The sequence below is a fragment of the Perissodus microlepis genome, chromosome 9 (genome assembly GCF_051167445.1).
Source record: "Perissodus microlepis isolate ML-2025 ecotype Zambia chromosome 9, ASM5116744v1, whole genome shotgun sequence".
Lineage (NCBI taxonomy): Eukaryota > Metazoa > Chordata > Actinopteri > Cichliformes > Cichlidae > Perissodus > Perissodus microlepis.
This window is the reverse complement of record NC_140469.1, coordinates 30,225,555-30,245,136: the sequence shown is the minus strand read 5'-3', so window position 1 is coordinate 30,245,136 and position 19,582 is coordinate 30,225,555. Positions and strand designations below refer to the sequence as shown.

General features: G+C 43.9%; 1 protein-coding gene across 9 annotated transcripts in view; it reads left to right on the top strand.

Annotated features, from left to right (window-relative positions):
• Positions 1 to 531: 531 nt before the first annotated feature.
• tnikb (TRAF2 and NCK interacting kinase b) overlaps positions 532 to 19,582 on the top strand; it is a 64,080-nt gene continuing 45,029 nt past the window's right edge. For 4 of the 9 annotated variants that reach the window (XM_084939982.1, XM_084939987.1, XM_084939984.1 and 1 more), the window contains exons 1-2: positions 532 to 1,050; positions 5,371 to 5,436. In XM_084939982.1, coding sequence (XP_084796108.1) covers positions 943 to 1,050; positions 5,371 to 5,436 — 174 coding nt within the window. In that variant the 5' untranslated portion in view covers positions 532 to 942. The remainder of the gene's footprint in view (positions 1,051 to 5,370; positions 5,437 to 19,582) is intronic. The other 5 variants (XM_084939988.1, XM_084939983.1, XM_084939981.1 and 2 more) reach the window with 2 other exon arrangements.

Genomic DNA, 19,582 nt, shown 5'->3' with positions numbered 1-19,582 from the left:
TTTTTCTACAAAATAAAGCAGTTTTATTCAAAAAAGAAATACTTTTCAGATGGAATACTTTTCACCCAGATGGTTAGAGAGTCTTGAGGCATCCCGGAAATACCTTGAGAAGCTTCTGTTTGACATCTTCTGAACAATCTGAAGCTTTCCTCTGCTGCTGGTCCGGAGGCACAAACTGGGACCAGCCTAAGCAGAGAGGCCGCTAATGTCCCCACTTAAGTGTCCCTTTGATGTGACATTAGGGCAGAAATGGGTCTCGGAAAAGTCCCATGTGGGCTCTATGAAAGCCGCTCTGGCAGCAGACACACAAAAGGGCAGGGCCCCTCCTGTGTGTGCTGACATTTAACGCTTGAGGGTTTTTCTTGTGTCTGAGCTGATTAGCGCTAAAATAATACAGGAACAGTCAGCTGTGTCAATGTGTCTTCTTTTCACCTTTGCACTGAAGGTGTGTGTGTGTGTGTGTGTGTGTGTGTGAGTGTGTGTGTGTGTGATTGTGGGCGTCTCTGTGAGTAGCGCAGCCTTCTCTCGTCAGGCCACTCCCGGGAAGCGCACTGCTGCTCCGCCTCGCACACGGACGCACGGACGCTGTCCTCGCGCGCCTCGGCTGCTGTGCGCTCTTCTCTGTCCGCGCGCGTCTTCTCCTCTTTCTACTGTCCGGATCTAGGGGGGGCGGGGGTGTCGAGGTGGAGGCATGTAGCAGAGGATTCACGGCGCAGAGCGAGCAGCATGTAGCAGCACCTGGAGCTCCGCGAACATCGCCCGCCTCCCTCCTCCTCCGGCTCCTCTGCCCTGCCGGAGCGCTCGTTGCTCCTCTCGGGCTGAAGCATCGCCTGCACCGGGATCTTTCCGAGGATTTTTTTTTCTGTAGGGGTGGGTGGGGGGTTTGTTTACTGCACGGGAGTGTGAGCGTGTTCCTCCCCGCCGCTCTGCACCTCTCGGTCGATGGTCGTTGGGGAAGCTTCCATCTTGAGTCCCGTGTCTACCGAGAGAACCATGGCGAGCGACTCCCCGGCACGGAGTCTGGACGAGATAGACCTGTCTGCACTACGGGTAAATGTGTCCCTGCGTGTGTGATGAGCTGTCTCTGCCTGTGCGCGTGCGTGTGAGTTTGCCGAACACCTGTCCCCCCCTCCTCCTTTTCTCCTTCTTCTCCTCTCCATCCTCACCGGTGATGGATGCGTCTCTGTGCCTTCCTCTCCTTTCTTGCTTCTGCCGTGCTTGCGCGTGCACATGAGTTACACTGTGCTGTATGGGGGGGGGGGGGGGGCTGTGATGCTCGTGATTGAGGAAATCACATCGGATATCAGAGTGTGGGCTCAGGCAGCCTCCTGTTGTTGTTTGTTCCTTTTTTATTTATTCTAAACAATTGGAACGCGATGTAACGACGCTCCGAGCTGTGCGCGTGCACCAACCCCGTACGCACACACACCTGCGCGTGCGCAAGGCAGCAAGTAGAGGCTGCTGTGTCTGTGGTATGTGGGGCAGATGTTAAGCTGCCTGCTCATTGACACTTTCACAGCACACACAGATACAGAGGCTTGTGGTGCACGCGCTCACTTTCCTCACTCGTGCACGCGCGTTTTGCTCTAGGTTTCTCACTCTAACACACAAACTCACACACTCACACACACCGTGAATAATAGCGACGATAACCGCAACAGGAGCGAGTTCCGCCATTTCGCGATGTTGTGGCGACAGCAGCAGCGGCAGCGTGCACTGACTGTGTGCAAGGGGTTATGTCCGTGCACGTGCGCGCGCCTCCGCCAGGATGTGAGATGTGCAGAAGGAGACAGTGCAGGAATGTGAGAGTGTGTGTGTGTGAGAGGAAAACTAATGATAGAATCACATTTGTATAAACTTTCTTATTTTTTAATTCAGTGTGTGTGTGTGTGTGTGTGTGTGTGTGTGTGTGTGTGTGTGTGTGAGGCACAGCTCCCCTTTCTTTGCCGCTTATGCAACACAGATGTACCTGCAGAGTAACGATCAAGTCTGGACATGATCGACCGGGTGGGACTGCAAGCCTGTGTGTGTCTTTGTATCTCTAAAAGGCACACGCACAGACACACACATCGCTGGGATAAATAAAGACATAGGAGTCTGTGTGTTTTCTTGTAAAAATCCGTTGCAGCCTCCATGAGTAGCTGAAATTAGGTCACCCAGGACGCAGCAGATAGAGGTGGGGGGGGTGGGGGGGGCGTTTGCGTGACGCAAAGCCTGTCGCAAGCACACTCACACTAGCACACTTCCTGTTTCTGCAGAGTCCCAAATGATCTTGTGTGATCCCCTCCTCCTATAGTCAAACCTGCTTCCTCCTCCTCCTCCTCCTGGATGCTCAGGCTGGGGTTAAGCTCCTCTGATAGCTCCGGTCAGATGTTGTATTAATAGCTGTTTAAGGCTCACATGGGGACGTGACCTTGGCGTCTGTCACATTCCATTATTTTACAGTTGCCTGCCTGAAATGGGGCTGAGTCAGGAGGGTGAGGTGGAGGGTGGCTTTGTAGATTTGAGGTCGGCTGGCAGAAACAGGACAGGTGAGACGGTCGGGGACATTTGAATGAAAGGGGATCGTGTCAACCGAAAGGAGACCGGTCAAAATCACAGCTGTGCATCGGCTCCAGGCAGCATCGTGGTGTTCATAAAACAGTGCAGTCGTGGATGTTTCAGAGACCACAGCCCCTGAGATCAGGCAGCAAAGGTCCCAAAAATCATCCTGCAGATGGAAGGAGACACAAAACACACAGCGCTGCTTTTTATCTCCATCGTCTCTGTGGGTCTCTGTGGGTCTCTGTGGCTATTTTGTGTTTCTTTGTGATCATTTTGAGTCTCCTCGTGGTTATTTTAAATTTCTTGGTGTTTTTTTTTATTCTTCTTGGTATTCTTGAGACGCTTTGTGGTCGTTTAGTGTCTCTTTTTGGTTGTTTTTGTCTGTTTATGATCCTTTTGAGTCTCTTCCTGGTTGTTTTGTGTTTCTTTGTTGTACTGAGTGTGTTTGACATTTTGCAGCTGAAGCCCACAGGCCTCCTGACCCCTTGAGTCTTGAGCCCAGTTCAGTCATTTAGTAATCCACTCATTCTTTATAAGACAGTCAGTGCCGTCTCCTCTGGTGTCTCAGCAGTATCCGCTTAGCCGCTCAGCTTTTGAGAAGAAGTCCCAAAGTTCAGTGGTTATGCCCAAAAGTAGACGTGGAATATTGACGCTATTTAATCCAGTAGTTTGAATTAACCTGAGATCCCTAGAAATGTTCGTCAAAATGACTCGATTTATGCAGAAAAACCTGTAGCTTGAGGCTGAACCGGTTTGTCTTTGTTAGAGGTTTGTGTATAACCCAGCGTGAGCGTCTATATGTTCCAAAGATGTTTTTCTCAGCCAGTGAGTGAGCAGAGTGATGATGTCTTACAAAGGAATGAGAACAATGACAGCGTTACTCACGTTGTTCTTTTGGGTTTCGACTGTGGTTTTGCTGCACTGTTGAATTTGCAGAAGTGGAGATGATACCTGTGGCAGACAATGGTCTCGGCCCTGCTGCATCGTTGTGCGTTCACAGAGCTGCAGCGGCACTCAGCTCGTGTATGCAGTACTCCAGTGTAACAGGCTACAGTTTCAAGAAGGGGTTAGCGAAGGAAAACCTCGAATCCTGAGAGGATTAATTAGAGGTAAAAGGAATATTTCTGATGCGCAGCTCGTGAGTTTCCTCAAATATGTGCAGGAGGTGTAGCGATGACTCTGTTGTGGAAAATGCTGGTCCCCAGCTGCAGACTGCTTTTGGATGCAAACTTGAGTTTTACATGTCAGTGTGAAATCTCATTAGCCGCCCCTCAGGTTAAATGCAGACCTTTGTTTCTGTAGCTTTTCCCTTCATTTGCCATCCAAATTTCTTCTTCACGTCAGGTGTTTGTCATACATGTGTGGTCTCACGGCTGGTAAAAGCTGTGCACAGGTGTGTGGATGCACGCTAGGCTCGTTCCTCCAGGATTAGATGTGCTTCTGTTTGACCTTGACTGAAAAGGAACACTGCTTTTTAAGCTAATCCCCTTCAGGAGGCTCTGCTGTAACAGTCCCAACGCTCTCCTGTGGCCTACTGTACACCAACACACACAGACACACATGCACGCACACGCAGGTGTGCTAATACCAAACAGGCACCACTCAGGTATGCTTAAAGATCAACATGTGTGTTTTGGGAGGTTTGCTGAATTTGAATAAACCTGAATATAAGATTATCTTGTGTGTGTGTGTGTGTGTGTGTGTGTGTTTATATGTGGGTGGGATTTGACCTGTGTTGGTTGTACCTGTATGTGTACCATGTGTTAGTAATTGTATGTAACATTGCTTTATAATAAGAAATAAACACAGTTTTTTACATTTCAAGGGAAGATTTAAAACCAAATTTACGATTTTCTCTGGCCTGGGCTGATTTGACCCGTCTGCATTGATTTGGTGTGAGGTGCCCAGTTTTGGAGACGCTCACTTTCTCCTGACTGCAGTGGAAACGGCTCCCTGTGGCACCCAAAGAATGTCTTTTTTCAAAATGTCCACAGGAACTATTTTTTCTTCAGAACGCCACCTGACAGTCGGATCACTGTGCAGAAGGAAGTGGTGAGAGGTTTGTCTTGCCTTTGCCTGAACCATAGTGTTAGTCAGCTGTGTGCTTCTTTTTACTGCAGTTCGATAGAAAGGAAATATTTTTGAGTGAACAGCTCAGCTGGGGGTGCTCCCCTTAATGTTTCCATCCCGTCACGAAGCTCTTTCAAACTATTAAACTTCTAGAAGCAAGTCCTTCCACTTGGCTGCCATCTTGGTCAGGTATTTTGAAGTTCTTTATCAACGTACGTTTCCCATTAATGTTAGATTTAACCATCAGTGTGGTGAACTGAATGAATTGATTAAGGTGTTCAGTGGCAATGTTAGGTTTCCAGTATTCAGGAAGCAGTAAAAAGTGACATTAACAGGAATAGATCTGAATAATGTGTGCTTTTTCCACACAGTCCACCGAAACTATAATCTAACTTTTCCATGGCAAGATGAGAGATCACAAAGTCAGATTCTGGTGAATAAGAGGCATATCTGGCTCTGCCGAATGAATCGAGTCTGTAAGAGTAATGCAGAGGTTATCTACTGAAGGACTAATAACAGTGTGGTGACAGTGGGAGGCTTTTTACAGGGTAATACCACAGGTATGCATTGCTCAGTCAACCTTTTAATGAGTGCATGCATGAAGGTCAAATTCCACTTTGAATCGCTTCATCCTTCTTCTGTCCTGTTCAGCTGTGAATCACAGTTAAGTTCTCCTGAATAACGTTGTGTTTTTTGTTCCTTCTCTTCCCTCTTTAACCTCTACCTCCCACTCTCCTGTCTGTCTTTCACACCCAGGACCCAGCCGGTATCTTTGAGCTGGTCGAACTGGTTGGGAATGGCACCTATGGGCAGGTCTACAAGGTAAGGCAGTGTGCAAAAACAGGCTTTTTTCTTTTCCTTGATTGTGTGGAATTAAATCCATGACAAGAGGCAGTAGCAATGGCAGAGCCATTTTTATTCTTCATCAGTCACAGCTCTAAAAAGAAACCCTTAGTCTCAACTTGTATGGGCCCTTTGTGTTGCCCCTCAAGTCATCTCTAAAACTGAAAAGACTTTTTAGCTCCTTTCTTTTTAAGCAACCCCCGGGGTAAAAGAAGGTTTTCTTCTGATTGGCCAGCTTCTGGAAAGCTCCAGAGGGGCAGCACCCAGTGATTTCTGATCTGCTACCCTGCTCACGTTGATTACTATTGAAAAAGGAACTTAAAATCTTGAAGGTTTAGATTTGTTTACCCTTATATCTGAAATTACATCATCATGTATGCAATATGGAAACAGATAATTGTTCGCTTTTAATGTAAATACCAATTGCAAGAATCATTTTCCTGATATTAACAATTCTGCGGCTGTTTTGTATTCACAAGTCGACGAGGGTGGAAGGAGGGGTCAGTAAAAATTTGACTTTAAAAGCAGGAAGCTGCTGCTGTTTCCTACCAGTTTGTTTCCTCGTAATGGTCAACCACAAACCTCAGAGTGTTTCACAGAATATAATAAAATGTTTTCATTTGTCAGTGATTTGTTCTGCTGAACGTGGTGTTAGATTAATTACATTTTGTCACGTAACTCTGAGAACCACTGAAGGCAAAAAGCTGCCCTACTTTTTTACTGTTACTGCTGCTCGCCTTGTTTGTAAATGTTGTCTTTTTTTATTGTGATGTGAGCTTTGAGAGACTGAGTAAGAAGTCACGCCATTATCTCCTCCGTTGTCTCTAAAACAAGCTCTCACAAATGTCATCCCGTCTCATTTTTGACTAAAACTGAAGTTACTACTGACTTTCTCTTAAGACGCCCACGCTGGCTGTAAAAGCAGAGAGGCTGTGTGTGTGCGCGTGTGTGTGTCTGCGTGCGTGTTTATACGTGTGTGTTGTCTCACTTTGAAAGCAATTAACACACTCAGACGTGTCTGCTGATGCACACAGAGCTGCAACAAACTCGTTCCGTCCGCTGGATGTTCTGTATTGATCGTTTCAACGAGGTGACGCCTCCTGTGTGGAAATGATTGATAGAATGAAATTAACCTGTGCTCGTTCTCAAGGCATCGTGGGTAAATTAAGACCTTGTGTAAAGCAGGAGACACCCTGCTTGTTTCAGCAGTGGCAAAGAGCAGAGGTTACACTAAAAAAAACCTCTGAGCAAACTTTAATAATGGTTCAAAGATGAAGTTTTATGTTCTTATTACCCTTCATATATTTTAACTGGAGAAACCACACAACTTGAACACCAGTAGCAGCAAGGAGCCCAATGCATGCCATCCTACTGTTATAACAGCGTCTATTGCACATGCTGCACAGCTATAGCATTCCTATTTGAAAACTACTGCACTTATAAAAGGTAATGAAGATCAGTCCAAACGTATGCAGGCAGCGTGGTCCACAGTGGGGATTGGGAGCAGTGTTGGTCAGGTTTAAAAAGTAATTACTTACTACTTACTGATTACTTCTCCAAAAAAGTAATCCTTTTCCTTTAGTGATTACGTATTTTAAAAAGTAATTAGTTACTTAGTTACTTTTGAAAAACAAAATGAATACGTAATAAAGCAATAGACCTTTCAGCCCAATTCTATTTTTTCTGCATAATCCATCATATAAAATTGAAAGCCTCTTTCTAAAAATCATTTTATTAGTTTTAATCTATTAAAATAGTACACATCGCATCAAGCAAAAATTTAATTATATGCAACAGTCTTTGACTTGAAGAAATTGTTTAACATTTAAACCTATGTTCTGCATATTCCAGTATATAAAATTAATGTTTAGTGTTTACTCTCACTCTTTCAAATAGATGCAAGTAAAACACAGAGAAAAAAAAATAAAATTAAAAAAAGAAGCTACTGTTAGCTACGTCATGTGTGTTGGTGAGTGTGCGCTTGGTGTTCAGTAAAGTAACACCTGGGCTTTGGTGTCAGATCTCTGTCATGTTGGAATCATGCAAGCGAGTGTCTGCACTTCCTCTTAGCAATCCCACAGCCAAGTTTCTGTTGGAAAACCTTCAGACGTCTAATCACTGAGTCATAACTTTGCAGACGAACAGTGACAACAATGCTGAAGATGATGACAAATGTATATTTAAACATTCCCACCAGAAATAATAAAAGGAAAACTACTAGAAACTGTTTATACAAATACAGACAGGTAGGAATGACTACTTTAACAAGTGTTACGAGCTAAATAATCTGGGTAATTCATTGATGTATTGCACGCTGAATTTGATCACAGCCCAATGTCCTGTATTTGCCAATAAAACAAAAAAGCTTTTTCATATAAAAGAATAAGCCAAAAAATAAAAAATAAAATCAAAGACTCAGCAGCACTGTCCTGTCGTTCTTAATTCTATTTTCACCTGTTTAGCAGGAGTGGGGCAGGTGGAGGTTTGCCCGGTGCCACAGCGGTCATGTCCGTGGGGGAGCCGGTGGTTTCTCTGTGAATGTCACATTCCTGTGGCCGCATGCTCGGTGCTTGTTCAGATTTGAAGTTTAATTCTCCACTGTAGAAAGAAGTTCCCATGCAGAGTGTACAGCGGCCTTCGGGCATACCAGGCATTTTCCCGGTGGGCCGATGGTGATTTTTCATTCTTATGGGCCGATGATTTTAATTTTTTTTGTAATGGCATGGACAATGAGAGGTGGTGGATTGGCCAGATGCTGGCCGGTGTGTAAAAATAACTCAGTTGTTTGGTGGTGGCTATGGCGGAGCTTCCACAGAGGCCAGCAGGTGGATGAGAGAAAGGGGAGGCAGGAGGAGGAGAAACCCGAGGCGGCTGCCGGTCCGAGCGTCAGGTGAACTGAACTTCAGGTAAGAAGTTATGACCTGCAGTCTATCTGGGTCAGATATAAACCAAGTTTAGGTGGAGTTTATTTTCGTTGTGCTGACTTTTTACAGTCAGTTACAATAACTCGTACTGCGTGAGCTAGCATGATGGAGTTTCTATACAGCTGGGTGGTGCTATGATGTTACTGATAGTGAACTTTATTTTATTCATAAGGTTAGTTAGTAGAGTTGCCAACGGCTCCTTAAAAAATGGAATCATCCCTCATTCAGAGAAAATATTACGTGTTTCGTTTTGAGCTGAACAAGAACACAGTTTGGAAAAAGACACAAAGCTGGAGTTATTCTGTGTTTACGCTGCACAGCTGCCTCTTCTCCTCTCATTCTCTCCCCTCTCTCTCCTGTTGCTACTTCAATCATGAAACTGATCAATGATCAGCTGATCAGCTTTTCTCTCTTGTTTGTTTATTGTCCACTTTGCACCAGAGAGAGGAAACCAGCAGCGGTCGCATTAAACAACAGCAGCACGTTTAAGCTTGATCAGCTGTTGTTACAATTTATTTAATATTAATTTCTAGTATCAGCTGATGTTTGCTGGAGCCACAGCTGTAAACCTGCTGGTCATGATGTCAGTTTGGTTATGTGGTGAGAGGGAAACATGAGGATGAAACCAGGAGATGTCCTTACTGAATCATCAGAGCTGAACAGGTGATGGAGAAACAGGTTTACCTTTTAGGTGACATGAATGAGTTGAAGGGAAGTTATGAACTGTTTCTGAGAGACAAATAACACCAGGATCCTTTTCTAAGTAGCTGACAGCTGGTAACTGTGCAGGGGCGGGTCTAGCAAAGCTTTGCCAGGGGGCCAGGTAGGGCATTAACGGGGAGAGGGGGGCACAAAGAAATACTTTCTTATTCTCATTTAAAATGTCTCGCTGTTATTAAATAATTATCTGAAGCTTACAACCAAAGTTTTTATCTGATGTAAAATGTATAGAAATCATACATATACCAACAAGACTGTACATCACTGTCACAACAGTGTTTGTTTTCATTCAAAGGCTTTATGGCTTTAATACCTGGTGGGCCGGTCTCTAGTCAAAATGCCCGGGCCGATTTTTTGTCCCAGTCCAGTCCTGGCGGACGCTAATGTTTTTGTCAAACTCAAAGTAAAGGCAGTACGCTGCACGGTCGTACTCTCTCCATATTATCCATCTGCACACGTCTGTTACCATGAACGACGCACGCGCTTACGTCATTGTCATGAGACACTCTCACAAACAAACTCATGACGGTTTAGTAACGCAGTAACGCAGCGTGCTTACGAGAAAGTAGCAGTAATCTAATTACTTTTTTGCAATAGTAATCCCTTACAGCGGTCCCCAACCTTTTTTGTGCCAAGGACCTGTTTATGTCCGACAATGTTTTCAGGGGCCGGCCTTTAAGGTTCACAGATAAATACAACAAAATAAAACCAGTACCCAACACACAGGAAAAGACTAGGGCTGGGTATCGTCACTGATTTCTAGAATTGATTCAATCCCAATTCACAAGGTCCCGAATTGATTCGATCCACGATTCAATTTGAATCGGGGAAATTTTGCCTCAGACAGTCAGAAATATTATAATTCAGATCATGCATCAGTACATTTCCATATTTTTATATCTATAAAAAGAAAGCTGACACCTGCGAGACTTTATCAAAGGTGTGAGCATCAGCAGATGCCTTTGTGTCAAAGTAAGTGAGGAAAAAACACAGAAAAACATGAAGGTGGTTTTCCTGGCCTGGGATTTTATAAAAATGTTCTGCAGTATATCAAAAACAAAAGAAAACCATTAATCAACACATGAACATTACCTGATGCTGCTGAAGTGAAGCAGAGCAAAGTTACAGAGGTTTGATTAGAGACACAACTAAGTGTTTTGCAATTTTGCATAATTTTAAAAAGTTTAAATTTGTTCAGAAGCCTATTGAACGGCAGAAATGATTTTTTTTCCTTTTACTTACTTTTCGGAAGTAAGTAAAAGGAAAAAAAAAACAGCGACCGACAGCGCTGTAAACAACGGAGACTTGTGCGTAACAAGCAAGAGAATAATGCAGAAAACAGATTTTTAGACGGGAAACTGTTCTTGAAGTAGGAGAGAGAGAGAGAGAGAGAGAGCTGTGCATGAACTGTGATTTTATTGTGGTGGAAGCAAAACAGCAAAACTAAGAGGGAATTCATGACGATGTTTATGTGAAGCGTAGTTTGGATCTTCTTTTGCTGCTGGTTCAGTCAGTATTGTTTGCCGAGAGATAAAACCTGCTGAATCAGCGCAAAAAGGGCGTAAACACAAAGCACGGACCCTGATCAGAATCAGCGAGCTGTCGGCTTTCAGCCCCGACCGTGTCCGTGCCGTCGGGTGAGAAAGGCGACATCTCACTGATTCTGATCCGCGGGTCCGCGCTGTGTATTCTGGCATTTTGGGCAAAATAAATTTATATTTAAAAATCGATTCAGGATTTTAATGAATCGATTTTACGTTATCCAAGCTAGAATCGATAAATCGGTAATCAAAACCCACCCCTAGAACAGACCCAGCGAAACCGAGTTAATGATAAAAAATGATAAAAAAATAAACATTTCACACCCGAGCCTCAGCTCTCGTGGCCCGGCACCAAACGACTCACGGACCGAAGTAATAGGATTACAGTAACGCGTTACTTGTAATGCGTTACATCTCTGGTTGGGAAGAAGTGAAGTCTGAATGATGTTCTCTATCCTCACCACTCTCTGCATGGAGAACCACCTTTAACGATACAGCACAGATGCCTCACATTTGACTCAAGGATACTTTGGTGTACAGAGGAGTTCACGGTCGACTCACCCCTGTCCTTACAGATGGGATGAGGTGTTTGTGCTGTTATGAACTTCAACATTTAACATGTTAACTGAGGCCCATAGAGTCTGAGATGAAGCTCTTGGGTTTTTTGCAGTTCCTCTGAGCATTGCACAGTCTGACCTTTGGGTGAATTTGCTGGGACGTCCCCTCTGGAAGGACTGGCAGCTGTCAGGAATGTTTTCCACTATCTGCAGAGAGAAAGAATAATCTTTCTCTCTGCAGAATGATGGACTTCAAATTGCTTTTTGCTTCTCTAAGATTGATGCTGATGTCTTCAACACACACCTGAATACTTCACAGTTGCAAACTGTCAGAACATTTGCTTTCATAGAGGTGCTCACATAAGGCTGTTCGCTATAACGATATATATCACATGACGACGTCTATCGTTTCCTATCACGCTATCGTTTGTTTCGCAGTGTCGCAAAATAAACTGTTTGCGACAATATTTTTCATCGTTTTGATGGTCACTGTAGTGGCTTTATTAATTTCTTAAAGTTCTCTCTTTCTCTTATATTTAAAATATCTACAGTACGGACAGACAAGCACCGACAGCAACGACAGTAAACCCAGCATGTGGCTCCACCGTCCACTTGTTTATTTTCCACATAAATCTTTCGCAGTAAAGCTGAAGATCCTGAGATTTTTTCAAAATTAACTGAAATGGTGACAAACAGAAGGACCAGTCGAAACAAATCGAGGACCTTATTCCTAAACAAGGGGCCTCTGTACTCTCTATCTATACCTCTGTAGCATGAACATGGTTTGGTTATTAAAAAGTCTGACACGGACCAGAAACTGTACTATGCAAATTATGCAGGAAACCTTTCCCCACCACAGACTAAACAGACTAAAGCCTCGTGTACCACCTACCCAAGAGTCATGTGAAAGAGTACGGAGAGAGTTTATGGATGAGGAGCAAAAGCAAGCCGTCAGGTGCTCAAAATAAACCTCAGACTCAAACATTAGGACAGGCTTTACCCCGCAGTACGCCGTGTAATAAATACTCTCAAAGAAAATGGCGGCCATTACAACTTGTGTCTAAAAATGTATAGCTTCATGCATTTATCGTCCTGACATGCGTTGTCGGGAAGATAAATGTCTTATATCGGGATTTGGTCATATGGCGCAGGCCTATGCTCACACATGCTGATGATCAGTTAATAAGATGCGTTTGATCAGCAATACCGGCCTGCTTCTTTCTATGGAAGTAGTGAGTGTATACTTACTTACTTACTTACTTACTTACTTACTTACTTACTTATAAGATGGTATTGCATGGTAGAGCTCTTTCTTTTCACATGACTGCAGGCTAAACGACTGCAGTCCTGACGTGATAGCTGTCACTTTGTCACTTTGCAAAGTAAGATTTTATTTTTATACCGGAAGCAAATTGCTCAGTAGACTCTCTAGGCTATGCTAGAAATTAATTCAGATTAATTAATGTGACGCGTCTCAATTTCCACTATAATTAGCACCAAATTATCCTCTAAACTTCATAAGAAATTGCAATTACGTGACTGATGCTTTGAAGGAAATTACAGTGAGGCATCAAACGTTAGATATGAGTGAAAACATTTGAAAGGGGAAGTCGAATGCTGTAATGAAAACACTTAGTTTCTGTCCAGTTTTGTGGCATTTATTGAACTAAAGCAGAATCCTTTTTTTCATTCATCCTCCCTGCCAACATTTTCAAGCAGCTTTCAAATCTTTTTTCCACCCTCGGGGCTGCTGACGCCTCCCCTCCCGGCTCCCGGTTTTTAGCAATCTTTCACAGTTACAGGCTGTGAGCGAGCAATGAAGGAGAAATATCTGAATGATGCTGAAAGGCTGCTCGTCGAGGGCGTTAAAGCATGAAAGATACGCTTTAAGTTTACATTTCACTGCGGGCGTTTCGCTGACATCGCCGAGACTGTTCAGCAGATTTGGTGCGTTGCTGACCTTTTGATTGCGCTTGTTGGGAGTTTTCAAAGCTCACACTGGAGGGTTTGACCACTGAGGAGGCCGCTTTGGTTTTTACTGGATTTGATTAATCAGTGAATGAGCTCTCGCAGAGTGGAGTTTATTCAATCTGTTGTATCGATTAAAGCACAGAGAGGCTCCTCCAGCCTTCAAGCTTTCTCTCTCTCGGAATATCTCCCTCTCATTTCATCTCACTGTGCAGGCCTCATTGATAATAGAGGAGAGTCTTTATTCGCTTAGCAGGTTAAATAAGGAATCTCGCGCAGCCACATAGCTGAGATGCAGGAAACTTGCATGCTTTTCATGCACAGATATGCAACAATAACACACGTGTCTGCAGAAGTGCAAAAGTAAAAGACTGGCTCTGGTGCTGGATCCGGTTTATAATATCTCCAGCAAAGCCTCCACACTCATTCATCTCTGTTCTCATCTCCATCAGATTCCTGACAGCTGGAAAGCTTTATTCAGAATCAGCTGCAGAGACGCGGCATAAATGGAAGTGTTTGATTTTAGCTCAGAAAGTGAAGTCGCTGTTCTATAAAAGGAGGTCTGAAGACAGGAGCTGCCTGTCGGAGGTGCTGATGTCACCGGCTTTTGTTTGCCATGTATTTTGGTTTCTTCCTCTGAATGCAGCATTCAGAAACACTTTATACAGCAGTCTGCAATTTACAGGAGATTTCATTGTATGAGGAAAGAACCAATAACAACACTGGCTGGCTCCTGCTGCGACTTAAATGAAGGCACAGCAGAAGAAAACAAGACTGTAGGGAACAAATGGGCATTTTGGAGGAAATAGAAGATTAATGAAAGCATATGCATACAAGAATTATTGTAACAGGTTGGCCTACGGTGCGGCTTCCTGTGGGTGATGTTGCTACAGTGTCATAGTAATGTTGCTCTAGGACCATCAGTGCAACTTATTTTGTGAAGTCACAGCTTCTTAACTGTCTGAATCTGCAATAAATAAAATAAAATATTGACCAAACGTCATAAAGTTTCTGCGGGACGCTGTTCAGACGCGTGCAAACCAAATGCAAACACATGGAAACCAAGATCTCTACAGACGCTCATTCATGCTCAAAAGCTGCCCCACCATTAAGTAGCCTGGTTGGCAACAGAACTGCTCCCCCTAGAGGTGGCGAGTTTTACTGGACAAAAACAGGATACGGCTTTACTTAACTGTTAATCATACATTGAATGAGAATAGCAGTAAATGGGGGAAATAAGGTTAAAAGTTGCTTGAGGTTAGCTTCTAATTCAAATATCAAATTTTTATTGTTTCTATTCTGGCACTTCTTTAATGTGTGACCGTCTTCAAAATGTGGAGCAAACAAAGCACTTGGTAAAGTAACGGTGACTCTTTATATTTTATATACTGTCTGTAATCCCTTCTGTAGTGTAGAGGAGTAAAGTCCACATAAAGATTAGACTATGTTGCCTTTAAAAAGGATCAAACACAAGAGGTTTATGTTATATATGGAGTTATTTGTTCATGTTAGTAAGGTTGCAGTAAAAACAATAGGATTAAATATTATTTATTTGTTCATGTTTCTGCTAGCATAAACTGCTGGCAGAAAGCCTCGAAGGCAAACTTTTTCTGTGTGTGTTGTTTTTTTTCCCACACGTTGCAACACTATGACATCACATTAGTCACTTCATGCGATAGCCTGGGGAAACATACCAGCCTGCGTGGTTACCTTCCTCTTTTGTCGTTTCTTCTCTTTCTGCAAAGCGAAACTTGTTAAATGTTTGTCTGGTTTGCTGATGAGTGGCTGCATGCTTGTTGAGTAAGTTGGAGTTTCTGCATCTGACACTTCTTTGTAACTTCCTGAAACGGATTCGGAAACTCTTGTGCCCACTTCGCACAGCAGTTGGCCTCATGTGGAGCTGAGAAAGTAGCCACTCTGAACAAATGCAACACCGTGAGTGTCTTCCAGGAGTCTCTGTCTAAAAATGTGCTCTGTTGAGTCACATCTCTGTGTGACGGCAGGATTATCAGCCTGACCTTGAGTCTGGCCGCTCTCTGCAGCTGGACACACTTTGGCCTTCAGACACCTTTTACACAGCAGTTTATTTCGAGCTCATCCAGACGTTAGCTGTCTAAGCTGCAAAGCGGCATTTTAGCATGAAAACTGCTGCATGTGTTTCAGCAGTCTTCAGTTTGCAGCAGGGTTCCAGGTTATTCTGCATTTAGCTGGAAAGAAGAGTTCGTTCCATGAAGAGAGTTCCTGGGAATACTGGCATCTCACTTCCTGGCATCAAACCCCAGAGATTAGTGCAGACACTGGTACATGATTCATGCAGTGAAATAACAGTGTGCAGTACATCACAGGCTGCATTGTACGTGTAAGTGTTACTAATCGTTCCTTTTTTAGAAATGATCAGCAGAGATTAATCAGAAAATGACCTTTGTTATGGCAGATAAGTCATTTCTGTAGGAAACCAGAAGGTGAGTCATGACAGAAACGCTGATATGTGTTGCCATAAATAATTGGCTTGGATTTGAAAGCAGACCTCCAAGAAAAGAATCATAAACGGACAATCTTTGTTTCAGCCGTGTCTCCAGGTTTACAAGCACACATACGTTTGAATTTCTGGGATAGTTCATCTGGAAAAGTGGAAGCAAAAATCAACTTTCCAAAGGGTAGCCTCGGTCATGCCCTGTTTATCATCTATTTTGCCCTAAATGGAGCTGTAATTTACAAAATAAAGATTGTTGTGTTGTGTTAAATAAAACTTTTTTGGTGATTAAGACCATAAAGATTTAAGGTCAGTTTTTGTTGCCGTCGTAAAGTGAGAAGTCAGGTCATTTCCTCATAGACTTCCATATAGGAAGATATTCCAATCCTAGTTATATCATGCAGCAGTCCCCAACCTTTTTTGCGCCACGGACCGGTTTATGCCCGACAATATTTTCACGGACCGGCCTTTAAGGTGTCACGGATAAATACAACAAAATAAAACTAGTACCGGTACCGAAAAAAAGAAGATTTATTCATAACACACGGGAAAACCGAGTTAACGATACAAACGATAACAAAATAACGCTGAAAACCGATAAAAACCCTGAAAACCAGACATTTCACACCCAAGCCTCAACTCTCGCGGCCCGGTACCAAACCACTTATGGACCGGTACCGGACCGCTGATATAATGGACATGGGTGTAATCTGTAGACTCTCAGCTTTCATTTGAGGGTATCCACATTCACACTGCATGAAGAGTTTCAGCCCCTTAACATGTGCCACATGGCAAGGTGCAAGCCACTCGTGAGCCTCAACAATAGAAAGGCTAGATTGGACTAAAACATCTAAAAATCCAGCACAAAATGGAAAAACATTCTTTGGACAGATGAAAGATCAACCTCTACCAGAATGAAGACAAAGGTATAGAGAAGGTGTGGAACAGCTCATGATCCATAGCAGTGTGGTGGCTTCGGCGTGCATGGCTGCCAGTGCCACTGGGACACTAGTGTTTACTGATGATGTGACACAGGACAGAAGAAGCTGAATGAATGCTGATGTGTTCAGAGACAGACTGTCTGCTCAAATCCAGCTAAATGCAGTCAAACCGATTGGGCGGCGTTCCATAATACAGATGGACAATGACCCAAAACATACAGCCAAAGCAATGTGTTGCAAAAATGTTGACTAAAATCACGACTCCTGCACTTTTCTCCTCCACAGGAGATCTTATTGAGGTAGTGCTAGCTCTTCGGGTCTACTGCTATCACTCGCCTTATAGCCACAGTCGTCCTGAGAACCCAAGCTAGTAGCATTAGCATCCAGGACTGTAACGCTGGCACAGCTGTCAACAATATATCGTTAACTGATCTGTTAGGTTAAACCTTTCTCCCACAGATTGTTTTGCTTCCTCCTGGCTGACTGACCTGACCCGTAGCGTACATCCTGCTAATTTGAAAGGCAAAAAGGTAAAACACCAAGTGATCCACCCGGGCAAACCTGTTGGCTGTTAGAGAGAATGCAGGTTTAAGGCATTACCCTCACTTCACTTGTGGGGTCTGCAATTATTTTTTTATATACAGTCAGATAGCAAAGCTCAGATATGTTTCTGTACCAACCTCTCATTCTTTATTTTTAACACACAAGAGACTGTGAGAGCACAAGGTGAGGAGAGGGAGCTCCCACTGGCACAGAGAAGAAACCGGAGCTGAGATGTGCAAGCAGGGAGCCAGTAGAAATTAATGTAGTGTTTCAGGACTGGAAATAGGACAGTAATGACAGCAGTGCAGTTTGGGAGATGAATGTCAAACAGGAGTCTGCAATTGACTTGCTGCCTTCGTTAGTCGGCAACAGAAATACCCATTTAAATTAAACATTCATATTTCAGCCACGTTTGTAGTCAACTATGGGGTAACACTGTCTTATTTTGCCACTTACTTGTGGGCAGGATGTGGCTCTGAAGGGTTGTATGGGACAGCTTTGCTCCAGGTGTCACAGCACACCTGGCGAATTCAAGGTGCAGCAGCGGCTTAGTTGTGGCAACCAGACTCAGCCTCAGTCAGGGCCAGATGTGGCCCAGGTGTGGGCCAAACATGCATTTGGGTGTCACATTTAAGTTTAGGCGTTAGACATCTACAGCCTCTTTGACATTAAAAAATGGCAATCAAGAGTCAGTATTGCTTTAAAGTGTGACGCCAAGGAATGCTGACATCCATACCTGTCGAGTTAGGAATGACATCATTTTCATTTTCGTTGCCACTGATGCGCCGTGGCACCGACACAAAAGCAGATCTGAGTTTCTCTGAAACTAAATTGTCTTTGACAGCATGGCAGTATTTCATGTCTTGGGAATGATGATAAGCTAGTCTAGCTGCTGCCAGTATGGGGGTTTGAAAACAAAATAACAGCCTGCTGTTTGGTGTATTTTGGCCTCCAGTGTTTGCTTTTAAGCTCCTTTAAAACAGAGAATAATGCTTCTTTGAAACTGTGGTTTTCATATTTTCAGTTGTCCTTTTGCAGTCACTTCTAAAATGCCAAACGTGGTGAATTTGTGTATTTCTGCGACAATAGGAGGCAGACAAAAGCCCACGCTGGTTGCACAAGCTCGCCGTTTCCAGAGGACGTGTTGTTACATTAGAGAGCAGAGAGAGAAACGCTTATTTGTGTCTGTCAGTCTGTTTCTGTCGTAATGTGTCGGGGCTTGTGTTCAGGTTAGGAATGCGAGGCTTGTCTGAACGCGGGACCTGAGGTGTGTTTTTACGCCTGAGGCAGCCTCAAAAGGATATTCTGCCCTTTTCTACCTCCAGTCATCCTCCGCCTCCTCCTCACCTGCCACCTCCCTCTGTTCTCCCTCTGCTGCTATCTTTATCTCTCTCTCTCTCCCTGCATATGTGCGGATTCGGGTGATGTTTTAATGCAGCTTCCTCAGGCCGCTCGGCCTCTGCCATAATCTCGCTCGAGCGCGCGCACACACGTGAACACACGCTGGGAGCTCTGTGTCACCTTTGGGAGATTTGTCTGGCCGGCCGTCAGTGTCGGAGGAAGAGAGATAGCAAAACAAAGAGCCTCTGTGAGATGCTATCTCTTCCTCTCATCTCCCCGCCATTATCTACCTCGCCTTTTATTGCCCCATCGTGCTGGATCGCTGCCGTTTGTCCTGCAGTCACAGCAGCACTTCACACACTTAACCCGAGGTCCAGGGAGCAGGTTTACTGACTTTTCGAATTATAACTTAGCTTCACCTGCACAAAGCTGCTGCCTACTAGTGACTTTGTCAGACTGTAAAGGTGCTGTTATGTTTAGAATAATTAGTCAGAAAGTTGTTGATTGATTTGTATGAGAACTTGATCCAAGGCGGGGCTTGGTCCCGGCTGGGAATGAGTAACATCTGGAGAAAATGGATCCAGGAATTTTTGATAACATTCTTTTCCATTGCGAAACAGGCCAAGTCATACGTTTCAGCTTGATCTTGATCTTCTCATGGTGCAGTGGTTAGCACTGTTGCCTCACAGCAAGAAGATTCTGTGTTTAAATCCACCATCTTCCTGTGTGGGGTCTGCATGTTCTTCCTCCCACGCTCTACAGACATGCAGTTATCGAGGTAGCTGGAAGAGGCTCCAGCCCCCCCGTGAACTTGAATTGGACTAGTGGAAGAGAATGTACTGAATCCTAAATATCATGAGTTCATGGCTGGTGTGGAGCGTTTCCATGTGCAGTATTTAAATCACGGGGCTGGACAGTTCAGGCTTTAATGAACAAACCTTACATACAGAAAGAAAGATGATTAAAATCATGACATATCTGTAATCACCATCATTAGGCACTTCCTGTTTTATTTTATTATATTAGAGCATATTGTTTTATACTTCCTGCCTTCTTTGTGCTACACCTGTCAGTTAATCGCCTACGTCAGTGTATCATGTACCTCCTGCCTCACTTA